At 38.9% G+C, this 19,266-nt stretch overlaps 1 protein-coding gene across 3 annotated transcripts in view; it reads left to right on the forward strand.

Moving 5' to 3' along the window:
* The window catches only part of btbd11a (BTB (POZ) domain containing 11a), a 246,949-nt gene that overhangs the window by 224,163 nt on the left and 3,520 nt on the right, over positions 1-19,266 (forward strand). For all 3 annotated transcript variants that reach the window (XM_037696005.1, XM_037696007.1, XM_037696008.1), the window contains 9 exons: positions 2,620-2,709; positions 5,803-5,904; positions 6,523-6,616; positions 8,129-8,264; positions 11,783-12,015; positions 14,598-14,776; positions 14,979-15,084; positions 17,305-17,407; positions 17,492-17,573. In XM_037696005.1, coding sequence (XP_037551933.1) covers positions 2,620-2,709; positions 5,803-5,904; positions 6,523-6,616; positions 8,129-8,264; positions 11,783-12,015; positions 14,598-14,776; positions 14,979-15,084; positions 17,305-17,407; positions 17,492-17,573 — 1,125 coding nt within the window. The remainder of the gene's footprint in view (positions 1-2,619; positions 2,710-5,802; positions 5,905-6,522; positions 6,617-8,128; positions 8,265-11,782; positions 12,016-14,597; positions 14,777-14,978; positions 15,085-17,304; positions 17,408-17,491; positions 17,574-19,266) is intronic.

A 19,266-nucleotide genomic window follows, 5' to 3' on the forward strand; every position in this document is an offset into this window, starting at 1 on the left:
GCTTATTCCTGGTTTTCGTACTACTCTGGGTTCAGTCTGTTGTGACACATATGGGGTTTTATATCCTTGTAATACTGTCTGGAGCACGCAAGAGAGCAGACGGCGTTAAAGGAGCGATAAAGTAAAAGCTGCAGATTGTCTTCACATCTGAACTCATCACGGTGATCATCAGAGTCTGGAGCAGCCCGCTGATTAAGTAGATCAGAGTCTGGGATGTATTTAAGAACCAGTCCCTACGGAGGGATTTAAATCTGCAGCATAAAACGCCATGGTGTGTTATGAGCAGGTCGTAAAAGGCGCCTGTTGGATGTAATGGCTCGGATCGGACGGTCTGCTTTATGGCATCCTCTTGCAGAACTCTTCGGCAGGTCTGAAAAATAGAAGCAGCTGTGTTGTTTTATTTGTTTCCCTTTTCTGACACAGTCGATGAAGTTTTTTCCTGCAGCTCGGAGCATAATGTGTGTGGGCGAGAAGTGCATACGGTGGCCCTGCGGAGATACAGATGAGCACCTCCGAGCTCGCTGAGAAGGCAGCTCTGAGTAAAAACAAGCTGTAAATTTCTTACACTGATGAGGAGGAAACAAAAATTATTTTCCAGCAGGGATGAGTCTGAAACAAAAATTTTTTTTAAATCGTCATCCCTAGAAGGAAGGTGCCTAACCACTTTTTGACTAAATCATCTTATGTTGAGAAATGACAAAGTTGTTGTTTTGGTCTAACTTTCAGATTAACTGTGACATGCAAACTCATGCAATATTGTGTAATGTCACATACATTATGTAAGTGACTCTCAGCTACTACCATGTCAAATTTGAGCCCATTTGTGATAATTGAATGAGTAAAAATCTTTTTTGTCTTGGTTTTGATTAGCTGCAGTGGCCATCTTAGATTGGATTGACTTCAAAAGTTAATCACTTGTAGATGTACATCCAGTTATTACATAATGAGAATTTTAATAAAATCCGTCCATGTGTTCATTGGAAATTTTGCCAACAGACAAAAAAAGTTTATGTCAAAACCCAATGCTAAATTTTTAAGAAAGGATTTTGCACACTATTTGCATTTGGAGTAGGTTGAGAATAACTCTTAGCTACTACCGCACCAAATTTTGCACAGCATTTGAACAAATTGACTGAATTATAATCATTTTGGTGTTTTTTTTATGACAGTCAGCTATGGCAGCCATCTTGAATTGGGCTGGCTCAAAAACTTTATCAGTTGTACATAAAAATCTAGAAATGATTTCCTGGAAGTTTCATTAAAATACATCCAGTGGTTCTTTTGATATTTTTGCTAACAGACAGACAGAGTTCCCTCCAAAATGTTACCAGACTTTTTTGAAACAAAAGAGTTGTGTAATCTCTGTACTCTAATTGTTAGAGAGTAGTCTCAACTACTACCACACTAAATTTAAGGTCAACATCTGTAAATCTGAGTTATTGTCACTGTGTTTTTAAAAGTTAGCTAGCTGTGGCAGCCATCTTGAATCCAGTTGACCTCAAGAGTTAACAAGCTGTAAATGTACATCTAGTGATTACACTCTGCACGTTTCATTAAAATTCATCCATGAGATATTTTGCTAACACAGGCAAAAACAGCCTTTCTGTGGCAGTTATTTATGGGGTGCCATTTCTAAAGTTACACAGTCAAAATTGAACTGCAACATTTTGGTTTATTTAGCCTTTTATAAGAAAAAAAAGTTTTTTTGTTTTTTTTTTCAGTCATATTTTCACCATGTCATTCACACATTTATAAATGTCGTAGTTCCAAACTAAATATTTAATTTACATGCTAAATATTTAATTTCTAAGTTAAACATTTAATTCCTAAACTAAATATTAAATTTGGTATCTAAATATTTAGCTCAAACCTAATTATCTATTTTCCAAACTAAACATTTAATTTCCAAAATAAATATTTAATTTGCTAACTAAATAGTTAGCTCGGATGTAAATATTTAACTTGCTAGCTAAATTGTTAGCTTGCTAGCTAAATATGCCTTAGCTTAGCTTGCAAGTTAAATGTTTAGGTCCATCTGAGTTAAATATTTAGTTAGCAAATTAAATATTTATATTGGAAATTAAATGTTTAGCTTGGAAAATAAATATTTAGGTTGAGCTAAATATTTAGTTAGTAAATTAAATGTTTATTTTAGGAATTAAATGTTTAGCGTAGAACTTAAATGTTTAGTTTGGAAATTAAATATTTAGCTTGGAGAATAAATATTTAGTTTGGAAATTAAATGTTCAGTTTTGAAAATAAATATTTAGCTTGGAAATTAAATATTTAATTTACACCTAAATATTTAATTTATTAACTAAATATTTAACTTAAGTATTTAGTTTGTAACTAAATATTTAGCTTGTAAATTAAAAATTTAGTTTGGAACTATGACATTTATAAATGTATGAATAATATGGTGAAAATATGACTATGAAAAAAGAAACTTTTTTTTATGAAAGGCTAAATAAACCAAAATATTGCTGTTAATTTTTGACTGTGTAACTTTACAATGGCACCCCATAGTTAATCACTGCATTTCATTACTCACCTGGAACAGAAGACGTTTATTTACTGGAATATGTCAAAGCATTTCCTTTTCTTCCTCCCCTCCTGCAGGGAATGACCCCCCTCATGTACGCCTGCGTCCGTGGCGACGAAGCTATGGTCCAGATGCTCCTGGACGCCGGCGCCGACATCAACAGCGAGGTCGGTGTCCATCAGACAGACTGTAGCTGTGTTTTAATGATTCCATCATTTGTCCCAGTTTAATGTCCCTCATTATGAAGCTCCCCCCTTCTGATCCCTGTCTGCTCCATCTCACCTGCTCTCAGCATGCTCTCCCGGCAGCTCGTTCCGTAGAGCGCACCGGTAGTAAACGAGGATTATTTGCTCATAACCAGCTTCTCTTTCCTCTGATACTGATAACAATGCACTGTTAGTCTCAGCGCTGACAGCCACTTCATTACACTTTGTTCTGCATGTGTCCAGCAGCACTTTGCTCTCCACTGCTGTTATTACCGGTGCACAAGCAGGTGCTCTTTGTGGAACTTGTTGCCAAAGACTGAGCTTTATGCTATCTGAAAATAAACTTGTGTAATCCTAAATTCTGTTTTTTTCTTAGCGGTGTTTGCTGTGAGTTGGTGCATGTGTCGCTGCTTTAATTTTTGGTTTATAAAGTAAAAACAAAACAAAAAAAGCTCATCCTTCCCCCTCACAGATGTGGTTGCTCCTCTGGTTTTGTGTCTGTGCTGACTTACAAACAAAACACTGATGGAAATCATTTGTGTGTTTATAGAATCGTAAAAATTCAGTTTCCCAATAAAGTTGTCCATAAAGTTAAGATATTTGAAGGGATGAGGAAAAATGAGTTCAGAAATGTTTATGTTTGCTTCTTTTCCTGTGAAATGCAGATTTATCCTCCCCCTAAAATAGTTCAAAACAAACCGCCTGAGGAGACAAGCTCACTGTGTTGATGTCTGCTACATCTGGGCCACGCTTCACCTCTTGAGTTCTCAGACAAATCGATTCCCTTCTTTTTTTTCTAAATTCCTTTACTTTAGAGAAGAAAAAAAAACAAATGCATTAATGCAAATGTATTTACAAGTATAAATACACATTGACAAAAAAGGCAAAGTCCCAAGAAGGAATGGTCCAATGTGGACAAAGTTCGGGCTCACGTGCAGACCAGCAGTGGGTCAAATGGTTTGATTTGTAAAGAGCTAGCACATCTGGGTGAAAGTTCTGATTGTCCAAGACAGGCCACACTTAGAGAGAATTGTCATATCTTCTTACAACACCCCATGTCATCCCATGCTGGGTCTGGACGATTGGCATCAGCCAGACCACAGGTTCACTGGTCTATGCACAGTCTGGCAATAACAGCAGAGTAAAGATGGTTTGTTTGGACTGGTGTCAAACTGAGAGGTATGGACTGATGACAGGTGGTGTCATGTTCAGCCAGTACCATGGATGACCATCGTACAAGCAGATGGTGACATCACAGGCAGAGGATCAATCCTAGTGATTATTGTGGTGAGCCACACCAGAAATTAGACACATGGCATCATAGACATCATAGAGCAAAATGGTGGATTGCTCTCTTCAGGTCGAGCGTGAGGTTCTGCCTCAAGTGGAGGAGTTCCAAGTATCTCGGGGTTTTGTTCACGAGTGAGGGAAGAATGGAGCGTGAGATTGACAGATGGACTGGTGCAGCGTCTGCGGTATTGCGAACTCTGTACCAATCCATTGTGGTGAAGAGGGAGCTGAGCCCTAAGGCAAAGCTCTTTGTTTACATGTTGGTCTACGTTCCTACCCTCACTTGTGGTCACAAACTCTGGGTAGTGGCTGAAAGAATGAGATGGTGGATACAGGCAGTTGAAATGAGTTTCCTCTGCAGGGTAGCTGGACTCTCCCTTAGAGATAGAAGTTCAATTATCCAGGAGAGACTCAGAGTAGAACCACTGCTCCTCCACATCGAGAGGAGCCAGTTGAGGTGGTGCGGGCATCTGGTAAGGATGCTCCCTGGGCGCCTTCCTAGGGAGGTTCTTTGGGCATGTCTGACTGGGAGGAGATTCTGGGGAAGACTCAGGACAGGCTGGAGAGACTACATCTCTCGGTTGGCCTGGAAACACCTTGGAGTCTTCCCAGAAAAGCTGGAAGAGGTGGCTGTGGAAAAAGATGTCTGGACCTCCTTGCTCAAGATGCTACCCCTGAGACCCGACTTCAGAACAAGCGGAAGATAATGGATGGATGGATGGATGGATGGATGGATGGACATCATAGAGCTATAGGGTATGACTTCAGGTCACTTGTGGGACTTTAACATCTTCCATATGTCTTACCCTTACTGAGACAGCACTCTTGCTGCAGGAGAGGATAAAATGACTGAATGACTCCGTTCTACGCTGAATCCCCTTTTGTATCCAGGCCTGAGGGGGTGACAAACCCACTTGACATGAGACCAGCAGTGAACCTGTACTACCACCTCTGTAAATAATTTGATCTGACTGTAACCACTGCTGTTCAGTCTCAAGACCTTTCGCCACTCTGGGTGCGTAACTTTTAAGCCAGTGAGGGTTTTTCAGAGCTCTGATCTCTTTGTAAGTTTGTTGAGCTGAGGCATTCAGTAACGTGAATCCTGATGCGTCATATTTACAGATGGAACACATTTGTCAAACTTCATTTGAGCAGACATTATCTTAGATTTTCTCATCAGACTGCCTGTGAATATAAAGTCATTAATAATTCATCACCGTAAACGAACAAATAAAACACTAACAGTCCCACTGGTGTGTAGCGCTGGAGCCCAAATGGAATGGGACTTTTTATTAAACATGCTCGTCCCTCTGGGCAACATACTGACATCATGTAGATAATTCACTCAGTTCAGCCAGTTTAATATGATTCCATCTCTGTTTTGTTTTTGAGTCAGCACCATAAAAACAAACAAAAAAAAAACCCTGCATGTTTGTGTTTGTAGTCGTTTGCTTGTTGGTTTCATTTTCACCTTCATAATGAAACTCCATGGAAAAGTGGAGCCAGGCAGATGCGGCACTCGGAAAGCCTCGTCCAGGCAGACGCAGAACTTGGCTTACAGAGAGGATTTGAGATGAGAGGAGGGATTAAAGCTGTGAAACTCAAGAGGAAAATCTCCCTCTGCCACCTTGCCCTCTTTCGCTTACACCTCTCCTCCTGCATACTGCTTCTCCTCCCTCTACCGCACCCCTACCCCACCCCTCCCTGAGCTCTGAATTAACGGCTGTGTATCTCTCTCCCTGAACTTCACCTATGACTTCCCAGGTGCCAAGCACAGTAAACAAGCACCCCTCAGTTTATCCTGAAACGCGCCAGGCGACGCCACTCACGTTCGCCGTGTTGCACGGACACGTCCCTATCGTGCAGGTAGTGACGCTTATGACCTGTAACCAGTAACCTCTGGCCCTTGCCCTCACCTTTGTACTAAAATGAGGATGATGATGATGATAGCTGTGGTGCATCATGATAATGATGCCAGGTGTCCTTTTATTTCTCCTTCCTTGGTCCTATCCGTGCAGTGATATTAGGAGGACTTAGTTTAATGAAGCCGGTTGTGAAGATGTGACCCTACTTTCTGTTTTCTGCTCTAAGTACGTCCTAACTCTCAGAGCTGAGCTAAACGGAGCGACTCAGCCAGCCTGATGCACAGCCTCGGGGATGCCAAGTGTCTCTTCACTCTTAATAAATCACAAGTTTCGTTGCACTGCAAATGCTGTTGCCTTTAGAATTTCTTCAATATTAATATTCATCACCACAATCAGAGTTTTGGCATCAGGAAATGAAATTCTTCCTCCTCAGCTCAACATCAGTAGTACTAATTAAGAAAATATAGCTAGAGTGTTTAGGAGTGTCTCTATGTTATGAGATCTCCAAGAGTCGAGTTTTTTGTTTTGCCAAGTCTAAACTTAACAGCCTATCTTTCCCTCACTTGTCTCCTCTGTGCTGTCTCGTCTCGTGTGTTTGCCCGTTCCATCGCTGCCGCAGTTGTTGCTGGATAATAGAGCCAATGTGGAGGGCGCCCTGCAGGATGGGGCGGAGAACTACACGGAGACGCCGCTTCAGCTCGCTGCTGCCGCAGGTAAATACAAAGCAAGCTGCACAAAGCTGGGAGGATGTGGGACGTGCACGTTTTGACACGCGCATTCTGAGTCTAAATGATGGCATGTTTGACTCTGGGCGCACCAGAGGATGCGCAGTCTGCTTTAATTATCTGATTGCTTCATTGCCTTCATTTACTCTCTTTGATCCAATCAAGGCAGAGAATTTAAAGCTGTTTTTGTCAATGTTGAAATGTTGTATGGAAAAACTTTCAGTTTGTTTTCATTGAGAGAAAAATGTCTCAAATAGCAGTCCAAAACTACTTATAACCTCTGCTACCATTGTGTAGGTCTTACACTGTACGTGGCATAAAATTATATTTAAAAAGGAAAGACATGTGTGAAAAACACAAGAGTGGATAATAATTACCTTGAAGCCACACATGAATAACAACAATTATAATTTTTGTTAATGCTGTTGACCTTCTCTATAGACCTTGAAGAGTCTCTCCTAGCTTGACATGCTAACATATTTCTTCTACCACAGACATATATACGTAGATGCCTCACTGAGTGCTGAATTGTACGTCGACTACGTATTCATGTCTATGGTCCTGCCACCGCCAGCGTTTATGTTAAGCTAACTAATTGCTAGCTCCGCACTTAAACATTCTGGTCAATTTCTTTTTCCAACAATTTTTGAATAATTGGAGTTCTTATCAAAGGAAGCATAACTTTCTACATGTTTTTATTGTTTTATTTATGTCACAAATCTTGCCATGTTTATTATTTAATCCGTCTTAAGCTGATACACAGCCATGTTTCGTGACCTTAGGAAGGTGTTGGCAGCCATGTTGCCATGGTAACAAGTGGTTTAAACTCAGCGCCACAGAAAATGAAAACATTTACCACCCTACTAATTAAAAAATTAATAATGCAGATGAAACGAAGACCAAAATCCCAGAGCTAATTTTGCTAATGAATAGCAATGAGTGAAAGACTTTCTGTGCAAACAAATTACTTGATGCATGCTCAGATTTCAAATGAGACTCCTGCCTTTTCTACTTTGCTTTAACATTACAAATAAAAAAAAACTGTAAACAATAAGCAGCACATGCTTTCAGGAATAAAAGGTTATAATCAATCTCTTTTTAAAACTAAAGGAAAAAATGTTCTTTTTTTTGTTTTTTTTGTTTTTTACAGTGTTAAGTTAGTTCTTAAGAGAAATTCATAAAACTGAAAATGTTTTTTATACGACTGTTTTGCATAATGGAAGCCACTGTCTGCCTCCGAAGCTAAAAATGCTATAGATGCTTTTAAAATGTCCAGAATAAGTGGGGAAAATACTTTTAGGAAACAGAAACCGGGTAGTATTTTGTGTTTGTACTGCAATTATGACCAAAGAAAGAGCTCACATTTTACAGACGTATCATACTCAGATTACTTTATAAGAACTGATCAATCTTTTAATGATACAGAGTAACAAAGCAGCATTAAACTACTATATTTATTTTTGTTTTGCCCTCATGTTTGAACATTTTAATCCTCCTTAGGTAACTTTGAGCTGGTGAGCTTGCTTTTGGAAAGAGGAGCCGACCCCATGATCGGGACGATGTGCCGAAATGGCATTTCCTCTGCCCCGCTGGGAGACATGAACTCGTTCAGCCTGGCAGCATCGCACGGACACAGGTGATACCAGCAATCACACACACGAGTGCCCATCACTGTAAATCCACCCACCACCACAGTATCGATTCGTTATCACGTACTGCCCCGCTCCATCTGCTCCTCACTAAACCTTGCAGTGCTGAAGATGTCTGCACTCACGACTTCGGTGCAGAGGAATAAGATAAAGCACATCAACATCCAGGGCGCTGGGGAAATGGAGTGGAGCGAGGGGCGACGGCAGCACAAAGCAGCATTATTAGGACAATCAATTATAGAGCAGTGATCATGCTGTAGTGTGTTTGGAGCAAGTTTAAACTGAATTAGGACTGAATGAGACGAACCCTGTAAATGATCCCAACTTGACTCTTTTTTTTTAAACAAAATCTCAGCTCTACAAAGCACTTTACAACTTTTATCCTCTTTCTAGTACTTTTCAAGGTCTGGGTAAACATCTACTAAAAACGAGGCAATTATATATATATATATACTTATATCTAGATAGATAGATGGATGGATGCAACTACTTTAAATCTTTAGATGTCTTGTCTATTTGGACATAATAAAATAAATAAAATGCTGCTTTATAAACTTTTAATGCAATTTGTTTTGCATTGCAGGGTTATTCTCACCAGAAGTGCCATAACTAGCTGCTACTGCTATGTATACTTTCATTAAACAGCTTTCAACTTTATTTTATTTCTTAATGGTAGTTATTTTAATTTTAAGGTGAGACCCTTCCACTGTGACCTCAGACTAACTGACATCACCTGTTAGGTCAGAATTAAAGTCCATTTCTCCAAACTGAGCTCGTCCAAAGAGCTATCTACAGCAGGTAAGATGTTAATTGTTCATGGCCATTCCACAGAAGCCCACCGAACAAGATCTGAACTGTCTTAAGATTAAATGTAAATATTGCTGAACGTGGGTGGATCCGTGTGCAGAGCCTTCTCCATTGAACAGTTTACCATTTTGGATTTCAGTATTTAAATGCAAAAAAAAGAATTGCCGCCTTTGTACTAATACTTGCAGTAGGAAACATCCACAGCAGAGGAACTGAGAGCAAACAGACTCAAACAACACAAAAAAAGTGCTATTTACAGTAATGAGACGCTGGGAGGATCTGCAAAGGAGGGAGATGGGTAAGTATGGGTTCCAACTAATATAGTTGGTAGATTTGTAGTAATTAAATTTCTTCTTACAGGTTCTTTGTGGTCTGGCAGCGTAGAGAGGAGGGTGGGATATTCCAGATATGTATGGTGGCGGAGATGGAGGTAATGAGGGAAGTATTAATCTGGTTCCGTAGTGGATCTATAGATAGTCAGGTGAGCAGCAGGACGGGCGTAGGCTGAATGCAAGTGGCACCAGTAGTTCCAGGATTAAACCCAACTAGGAGGCACAAAGGAAAACAGGTAAGTCCAGGGTAAGACCTGCAGGAGACAGGACTGTGAGGACACAGAGAGAGCTGGTGAGTCTAAATATTTAAGTGCAAGAATCACAAGAAGGCTGTCACAATACAGGTTAGTGTCCAATGTTCCAGCAGAGAAGAGATCATCTCAGTGGTCCCTGGAGCTCAGTACTGGAATTAGCCACAGCTGCTGCTCACTGGCACCGCTCTGCCACTCAGGAAGCTGCAGGAGGAAAAACACAGGATTTCCACTGTACTAAGTTTAGCCAGAAGTAATTCCTCTCCTCTAACACTCCAAAGAAAACAAAAGGTTTCAATTTAATATATATATAAATATATATAATTTATTTTTTAAAGAACAGGTGATGTGATGCACATGCAGGGAATTAAAGACAAAAAGTACAGTAGTAAAAAGGGAGAAATCTTGACATCAACAAACAACTAAAAAAAAATATGCAACTCTGAAATGTGGGTATGCACTTAATGTAAACAAATCACTCGCCTGAATCTGATGAAAACAAAGAGGAAGCTTGAGTCACGTGACTGCCCTACGTTACGCTGGTTGTAGCCTGTATACTGCAGAATCAGACGAGCTCACTCAAACTAATTTGTCTCGTTGATTTCATTTTACAGGAAAATTGGTCAAATACACCTCATTTTCCAGTTTGCTTTAATTCAGATATTTTTATCTATATCCGCCTTCTTTACTTAACAAACCTGAGCATAAATATCATCCAACACTTCTCCTACTTCCCAAACAACTTTTCCATGGATGTCTTCATTGGTGGCCTGTTTTCAGTCACTTCAGCTGTTTGTATACTGTATGTACACAAACACCCTTCAGCTGTTTCTGTATGTAAACAAACACTTCAGCTGTTTCTGTATGTAAACAAACACACTTCAGCTGCTTCAATAGGCAAACAAACACACCAGCTGTTTCTGTAGGTAAACAAACATATGTCAGTTTTTCTGTATGTTAACAAACACACTTCAGCTGTTTCTGTATGTAAACAAACAGTTTTTCTGTATGTTAACAAACCCACTTAAGCTGTTTCTTTATGTAAACAAACATATGTCAGCTGTTTCTGTAGGTAAACAAACACACTTCAGCTGTTTCTGTATGTAAGCAAACACACTTCAGCTGTTTCTGTATGCAAACACACTTAAGCTGTTTCTGTATGTATACAAACACACTTCAGCTGTTTCTGTATGTAAACAAACACACTTAAGCTGTTTCTGTATGTAAGCAAACACACTTCAGCTGTTTCTGTATGTAAACAAACATATGTCAGCTGTTTCTGTAAACAAACACACTTCAGCTGTTTCTGTAAACAAACACACTTCAGCTGTTTCTGTAGGTAAACAAACACACTTCAGCTGTTTCTATTGGTAAATAAACACTTGTTAGCTGGCAGATGCTCACACTCTTTGCTTACAAATATTTTTAAGGATACCAGTAACCGTCAATATGAGAAAAAAATGAGCAGCTTTTGTTTTTTACTTTTATATTTTGTTAAATGCAAGAATGTAGGTGCGTGCGCACGTGTGTGTGCGTGTTTCTATATTTTTTTGTATATATTGTGTTGTTGTGTTTTATTATTTGTAAACATATTTCAAAGCACTTTTTGATTTGTAATGTTTTATTAATAATATATGTTTTTATTTATTTAAAATGTATTTATTTATACTGTATATAGGCTACATAGAATTTTTAGAAAATGTAATGAATTATTATTGGCACCTTTTTTTCACATATGTTTTTATAGCTCTGGGTTTTGTTTTGTTTGGGTACTTTTTTGTTTTGTACAGTATTCTGCTGTGTTTTGTTTTTTTCTGCCTTTTATAATCTTATCTATCTTTTTGCTTGAAACGTTATTGTCTTTGCTTTTTTTATTTTCTGAAATCAGACATTTAAATTCTCAAAAATCTTGTCGCTTTTGTTTGTTTGTTTGTTCCAGCTGTGCACCCAAGAGCTCCTAAATAAACATTATATCTAAACATAAATTCCTAAATTATGAATAATTTTCTGTTGTAACCCATTCAGAGGTTTTCTTCCTGAATTGTTGACTCCCAGTAAGTTTTATCTTTCACGGCATTCTGCATCCTTTTAATACTCCACCTGTTACTTTTTCAGGAATGTCTTTCGGAAGCTTCTGTCCCACTCGGAGAAGGACAAGGGGGACGTGTTGTCCCTGGAGGAGATGTTGGCCGAGGGTTCAGAGCCCGGGGAGAAGAGACCGGCTCCTCAGGCCAACTGTGGCGGGACGCTGCGAACAGGAAAGGCCAGACTGAGGGCCCTGAGAGAGGCCATGTACCATAGCGCAGAGCATGGCCATGTGGACATCACCATTGACATCCGCAGCTTAGGTCAGACTTTCTAATGCATGCCTCAGTGGCACACCTGCCTCGCTCTGTGGTGCCTCCAGCTGTCCTGCAGATGTGCTCATGCTGTGCCTGTCCTGTCCCCACCCTCAACTCATCCAAGCATGAAACAGAAACAGGACTCAGAGGTCCGTTAGTTCCGATGTAGCTTTAATCTTAATCTCAGCCAATTAGATTTAATCATTTTAAACAACAAAATGTCTGAATCTGTTTAGTCCGTGTCACACTATATTATTTATAATGTAGGAAATAATCTCATTAAGTCAGCTGATAATCTGATCTATAAACAATAAATCTGAGATGATTTAGTCCCAGCTCCTCCGAAGCTCACTGATGAACACATTACTAAACATACCACGTGTTAAACATGTAGTCTATAATATGTTGTGAGATTTAAAGAGATAAAGAGAGCCCAACTAAACAGATTGTGCAAAATATTATACAGTCCTGTGCACAAGTCTTCAATCATCACCAATAGTTTTATACTTCATTTCCAGGAGGAGATTTTTTTTATGTTGTTTTGGCTTCTTGAAGATTCATTCAACCTTTATTTATACAGGTTAGTCTCAAAGAGTCACGAGGACTCATTTTCAAGAGAGACCTGTTTTAGACAAAACCACAGATGAGGTACACACAATAAACAGCTATAAAATGCATATAAAATAAAAAGTAAATAAAAGTAGTGTTATAAAACAAAATAAAATCAAGCTACATTATGAAACCAGGCAAAATACTAAAAACAAACATGCCTGTATTGATTTTTGCATTGAACTTATTTGTTAATCCCTTAAGAGAGGTCAAAGTTGACAACTTCAGATCTTGTTGCAAGGTGTTCGAGGATACAGGAGCAGAGTAGTAATTCAGTCCATACTGAGGGGACGCTGCAGGTAATGATGTCCTGAGAGCGCACGCTGTAACTGCACTGATAACGTGACTTGTAGGGGAAGATGTATGAAGGCAACAGACCAAGAAGTGATTTAAAGATGAAAATGTACCAGTGAGAGAGTCTGAAGCTAGTGATGACCAGTTAACCAGTGAATACAGGGTGCAATGGTGGGTACGTTAGTTACAGCCAGTTATGAATCTTAGCACACCGTGATAGACAGTGTCCAACATCTGCAGGGTGATTGCAGGAGCATTCATGTAAATAATGTCACCATAGTCACTGGAGGGAATGGCAGTAGCAGCGACAAGGCGTTTCCTAGCTTTATTAAACAAGGTCTATTTCTGAAAAAGAAACCCAGTTTTACTTTCAATTTCTGTGTCAAGTTTTGGACATGCGGCTTAAAAAAGAGTTGTGCATCGACCAATATACCAAAGTATTTGTAAGAATCGACAAACTCAATAGGAGCACCATTCGAAGATCAAATAGAAGGAAGCTGGAACCAACTTCCTGTTTGAAAACAACATCCCTTTGGTTTTATCAGCGTTTAGCACCAGTTTGAGACGGAACAAATCTGACTGGATGGTGTCGAATGCAGACTATAAGAGCTGAAAAACCTTAACAACTGATTTAGTTCATCAATAATCAACTGTATCGTCAGCATAGAAATGCAAGAATGCATCAGGAATATACCTACATTTTTTTTTTTTTTTTTAGGAATATACCTACATTACTTATGTAGATTGTAAAGAGAGTGGGTCCTAAGACTGAGCCTTGTGGTACACCATTATTGACAGTTATGGTAAACAGCTGGAAGAAGCACCATTGTGTTGAACACATTGCCTCTAATCTGAGAGATAATTAGAAAACCAAATGATAACCAAAAGATCAAATACTTTTATTAAAATCTTCCAGTTGATCCAAACCACTCTGGTTCAGTTTTATCAAAGCAGATCCAGACCCTGATACTACCACCACCATGCTTAACACATGAACCAGGAGGAGGTGTTATTTTTTGCAGCTTTCTGTCTGGGTTGATGGTGGATTCAAAACACTGAAAGTTTAAATACTTTCACCATTTGCACCTTCACATTTTAACTCCTTTTCAAGTAGCTACATAACAGTTGCTGTGTTTAATAACAAGGTTATTTTTATCAGATCATTTAGATTTATGCCAAATAATAGAAGCACCACGGAAAGTCTTTCCAAACTGTCTAACAAACGAGTTTTATGATGAGGTTATTTTGTTAGTAATTTAATTTAAAGCAAGTCTCCTTTGTGTCATAAAGTATTAAGAAATTAGTAAATTTAGTTTTATTTATCCCAAAAACAATATAATGAATACAAGTGAATAAGTCAAATCTGAGTAATGAAGTTAAAATGTTGAGTTGCGATGAGTTTTCCATAAAAAAACACTTTTTCAGCTGAAGCATCATCTGTCATGCTGTGATTTCTGCTTTTTCATCTCCATCAATCATTGGAAGTCCATTTTAAGTGTTTTTTCACAAACTTCAGCTGCTGTTTTGTTTATCCACCACTAACCCAACCATCATGCAGCCGCTCCTCAGCTCGCAGTAACACCGCAAAGTGATGACAACATGGTCGGTTCTGTGGTCTGTCAATCTGCTCGCGCTCTTTGTGCTCCAGCTTGCATATTTACTGTCGGCGCGGTTGTGTTTCCCAGGTGTTCCCTGGACGCTGCACACCTGGCTCGAGTCCCTGCGCACCTGCTTCCTCCAGAATCGCCGGCCGCTGATCCAGGGTCTGCTCAAAGACTTCAGCTGCATCCAGGAGGAGGAGTACACGGAGGAGCTGATCACGCACGGCCTGCCGCTCATGTTCCAGATCCTCCGCTCCAGCAAGGTCCATCAGCCAGATGAGCTCAGTTCGTCTGGGAACACAAACTGTTTCTAGTTTGTGACGTTAATGCTCATATTTGCATAAATTAACCACAGTCTAAACTGCATTATCATTCATTTGCATAGCGCTTTTCCACAAACTGAGGGAAAACAAAACTCTAACGCGTGCAAACGTGGTTCTCACTGGTGCTGCTGTGTGTTTGCAGAACGAGGTGATCAGCCAGCAGCTGTCAGTCATTTTCACACAGTGCTACGGGCCTTTCCCAATCCCAAAGCTGACAGAAATCAAGAAGAAACAGACCTCACGCTTGGGTACGACCACATTTGTTTAATTTTTCTGTCCAAAATGAAGCTGAAAGTGTTTTGATTTTAAGGGAGATGGGCTGTTTTCAGGTCAGAAGTTATATTTTTAGGTAATTTAATACATAAATTCTTTCCATAATGTTGTACGAATCTAAAATCGTCATTCGGGGCTTCAAAAAGGTGTAGTTTCAGGAATACAGTAGACCCTCATTTAGCGTGGGGTTTAGGGACCACCACAACCCCCCTCCCATGCATTTTAAACCCTTCCCACCCTCTTGCAATATTCTAAACAATGTTTCCAAACTGTAAACGCTCTAAAAGAGCACAGAATGTCATGATTTCAGCTCCCTGCCTCCTCTGCTCCCAGCCACCTGCAAGTGCTCTTGGCCACGCCCACTTCTCCGCTCTGCACGGTGAACAGCTGATCAGCTGCAGCAGGAAGTTTATCCTGCAGTGTGGGCTGCATAAAGGTGCAGCAGGTGCTAAATAATTAATCTTAAATAAAAAATCCATGCCTATTGTGCGACTCACACTTCAAGCAGCCATTTGTATTTCATGTCCAATCTTACTTTGAAAAACTGCAATAGAGCGAGTCTACGATAAATGAACCGTGAAGTAGCGAGGGACTACTGTAGTAGTATAAATAGTATATATACAGGTGTGTGTGTGTGTGTGTGTGTATATGTGTATGTATATATATATATATATATATATATATATATATATATATATATATATGCATTTTAAACCCTTCTCACACTCTTGCAATATTCTAAACAATGTTTCTAAACTGTACACGCTCTAAAAGAGCACAGTATTTCATGACCTCTGCTCTCTGCCACCTGCAGCTCTCCCAGCTTCCCCACTGCAGTCACACTCATCACCTCCCAATCTCCCTTCTTCTGTGTAAATAAACGATTTAAATTTAAATACTGTAATATTTTAAATAAACGATCCATGAATTGCTTATTTAAAAATATTTCAGTATTTAAATTTAAATTGTAGAGAAGTGAAGCGCAGCAGGACATCAAAGGGTTAACCCTTCATGCAGCTCTGCAGCACGGAGCAGAAATGTACTTCTTGATCAGTTACACTGTAACAACTGAACATAGAAGTTCTAAAATAATTAAAGAACTTTTAACGCTTTTATATTTTGTGATTATGACGATTTTACGATGTGACATACATTGAATTTCAAGTTGGAAGACAAAAGTCAATTGCTGGACAGCAAAGGGTTAACCCTTCACGAATCTGCTGCAGCATGGAGGAGAAATGTGGGCGTGGCAGAGAGCCGCAGGTGGCAGAGAGCGGAGATCATGACAGGCTGCAGGAGGGAGCTTCTCCCTGCATCTAATGATTTAACAGGTGTTAAATCATTTAAATAATTTATTTTAAATAAACAATCCATGCCGCTCGTGCAGCTCATCAATCAATCAGTCAATTATGTGTCTTGTCCAATCTTACTTTGAAAAACCGCCAAAGAGCGAGTCCGCGAAAGTCAAACTGTGAAGTAACGAGGTACTTCCGATTTAGACACAATTGAAGATATTTTATTCCTGTTTTTAACAGGAAACAAATATTTCATCACATTTAGGAAACATTATAATTAAATACAGAAAGGAAATTTGATAAATAAATCAAATTGGTTGGAAAATTTTACAAAATTATCAATACAATAAAATAAATATATGTATATGTTTATCTTTTCAGATTAAATTCAGGTTTTAACAAGTAATTACAGTATATCACTCTTGTTTCTTATTAATACCGTTTTTATTATTTCTCTACAAGCATCTTCACTAATTTTCCACTTCACTGTAACCTAAACAAACTAAATATGAATCATTTTAAATGATCCTTCTAATTGCCTGACTCCTAACTGGATCAGATCTGCAGTTATTCGGTGAATTAGTATGAATTATTCCTGGAAATTAACTTGGAGGTAAACTATAATTAAACGTGATGAAGCAGTGAAGGAGCCGTGAGTGTGCTGCAGCACCACCTACTGCTTTTTAACAACAGAGGAAGAATATGGTCAGAAATTATTCATCTTTTTTGCATTTTATGCTTTAAAAGTTAAATATTTTAGCAGGAAATTAGAGTATGTAGCTATTAAGATGCTTTAAAGACTAAAATTATAATAAAAATGGAACAGGAATTGTTTGGATTATTTAGAGTTGATAGTTTGGTGTACATGTTAACTCAAGTTTTCTGATCTGGTTTTCTCAGACCCCCACTTCCTGAACAACAAAGAGATGTCTGATGTCACCTTCCTGGTGGAGGGAAAACCCTTTTATGCACATAAAGTTTTGCTGTTTACAGCTTCAACCAGGTAACAAGGGAACACTTGCAGAAATGTGTTGGAACGCATTTAATGTTACAGCTAAATAAAACGTTGCTCCTTTGTGTGATTCAGGTTCAAGTCTCTGCTCCAAAACAGGCCAGCAGCAGAAAACACCTGCATCGAGATCAGCCATGTCAAGTATAATATTTTTCATGTAAGTTTTATGTTTCCATTTATTCCAGACCAAAAAAAAAACTTATTTTTGTTTTGTTTTGCCTGTCTTTATTCAAGCTTGAAACACACTGTAGCATTCCCTCCTTCCAGGACTGCTAGGCTTTTATTTTGGTGATTTTCTTTTTACTGATTTAGGCTTAAACAAACTATTCATTTGACTAAATCGCAGAACAACTGCAGCTGTTTTCTTCCATTTTTTTTTTCTTGTTAACAGAATTAAACAGCTGCTCTTGCACCTGTGCAAATACAATATATTATAACATATTTAAAAGTATAAACGAGTTTGAAAAATACATACTGTATAAAGCTATTTATGCAGCTGTAATAAAATAAACTAGAAAGTTCCTGGAGAAACTTAGATGAGGACTGCCGTGTGATGACCAGTTTCGAGTTACGTATTATGTTTTGAATGAGAAATGTGGCGTCTTTGTAAATTACGTTGCCATGGTAAATTGAAACATCGATAAAAGTAACAGCGCACATCACATTCCTGGGGCAGTCGTTTTGATATAACATTTGCAGTGGTACACTTTGCGGCTCAGGCTGCATTACAGTTGACAGAAGAGTAAGAAATAAAGTTAAGAAACCCTTGTCAGGTGGATAATGATAGGTGGCTGCCATTCTACAGTACTGTAGAATCTGGCAGTCCCCAATAAAAGTTGTTCCTATATATAGTTGTTCCATATAAAGACCCTTTCCAAAAAATTAGAATATCATGGAAAAGTTGTTTAACTTCCATAATTCCATTCAAAAGTTAATCTTTAATAGATGATAGATTCAGGGCCCACAATTTAAACGATTTCAAGTATTTATTTGTTTATTTTTACATAATTTGGTCTTCCAGCTCATGAAACCCACAAAAACAGGATTTTAAAAAATTAGAATACTGTGGAGAAATCAGCCAAAATGTTGCAGGACATGAATGTTTTAAACTGAGTGTGACACTAATCATCTACTAAACTCAGAGCACTTGCACAGGTTTCCCCAGGTGTCATTAAATTGCTTCAGTTCGGTTCAATATGGGGAAGACTGCGGATACAGTGCCTTGCGAAAGTATTCGGCCCCCTTGAACTTTTCAACCTTTTGCCACATTTCAGGCTTCAAACATAAAGATATACAATTTTAATTTTTGTGAAGAATCAACAAGTGAGACACAATCGTGAAGTGGAATGAAATTTATTGGACGTGTCAAACTTTTTTAACAAATAAAAAACTGAAAAGTGGGGCATGTAATATTATTGGGCCCCTTTACTTTCAGTGCAGCAAACTCACTCCAGAAGTTCAGTGAGTATCTATGAATGATCCAATGTTGTCCCAAATGACTGATGATGATAAATAGAATCCACCTGTGTGTAATCAAGTCTCCGTATAAATGCACCTGTTCTGTGATAGTCTCAGGGTTCTGTTCAAAGCGCAGAGAGCATCATGAAGACCAAGGAACACACCAGGCAGGTCCGAGATACTGTTGTGGAGAAGTTTAAAGCCGGATTTGGATACAAAAAGATTTCCCAAGCTTTAAACATCCCAAGGAGCACTGTGCAAGCAATCGCATTGAAATGGAAGGAGTATCAGACCACTGCAAATCTACCAAGACCCGGCCGTCCCTCTAAACTTTCATCTGGAACAAGGAGAAAACTGATCAGAGATGCAGCCAAGAGGCCCATGCTCACTCT

Source organism: Nematolebias whitei, chromosome 22 (assembly GCF_014905685.2).
Source record: "Nematolebias whitei isolate Nwh7 chromosome 22, NemWhi1, whole genome shotgun sequence".
Classification (NCBI taxonomy): domain Eukaryota; kingdom Metazoa; phylum Chordata; class Actinopteri; order Cyprinodontiformes; family Rivulidae; genus Nematolebias; species Nematolebias whitei.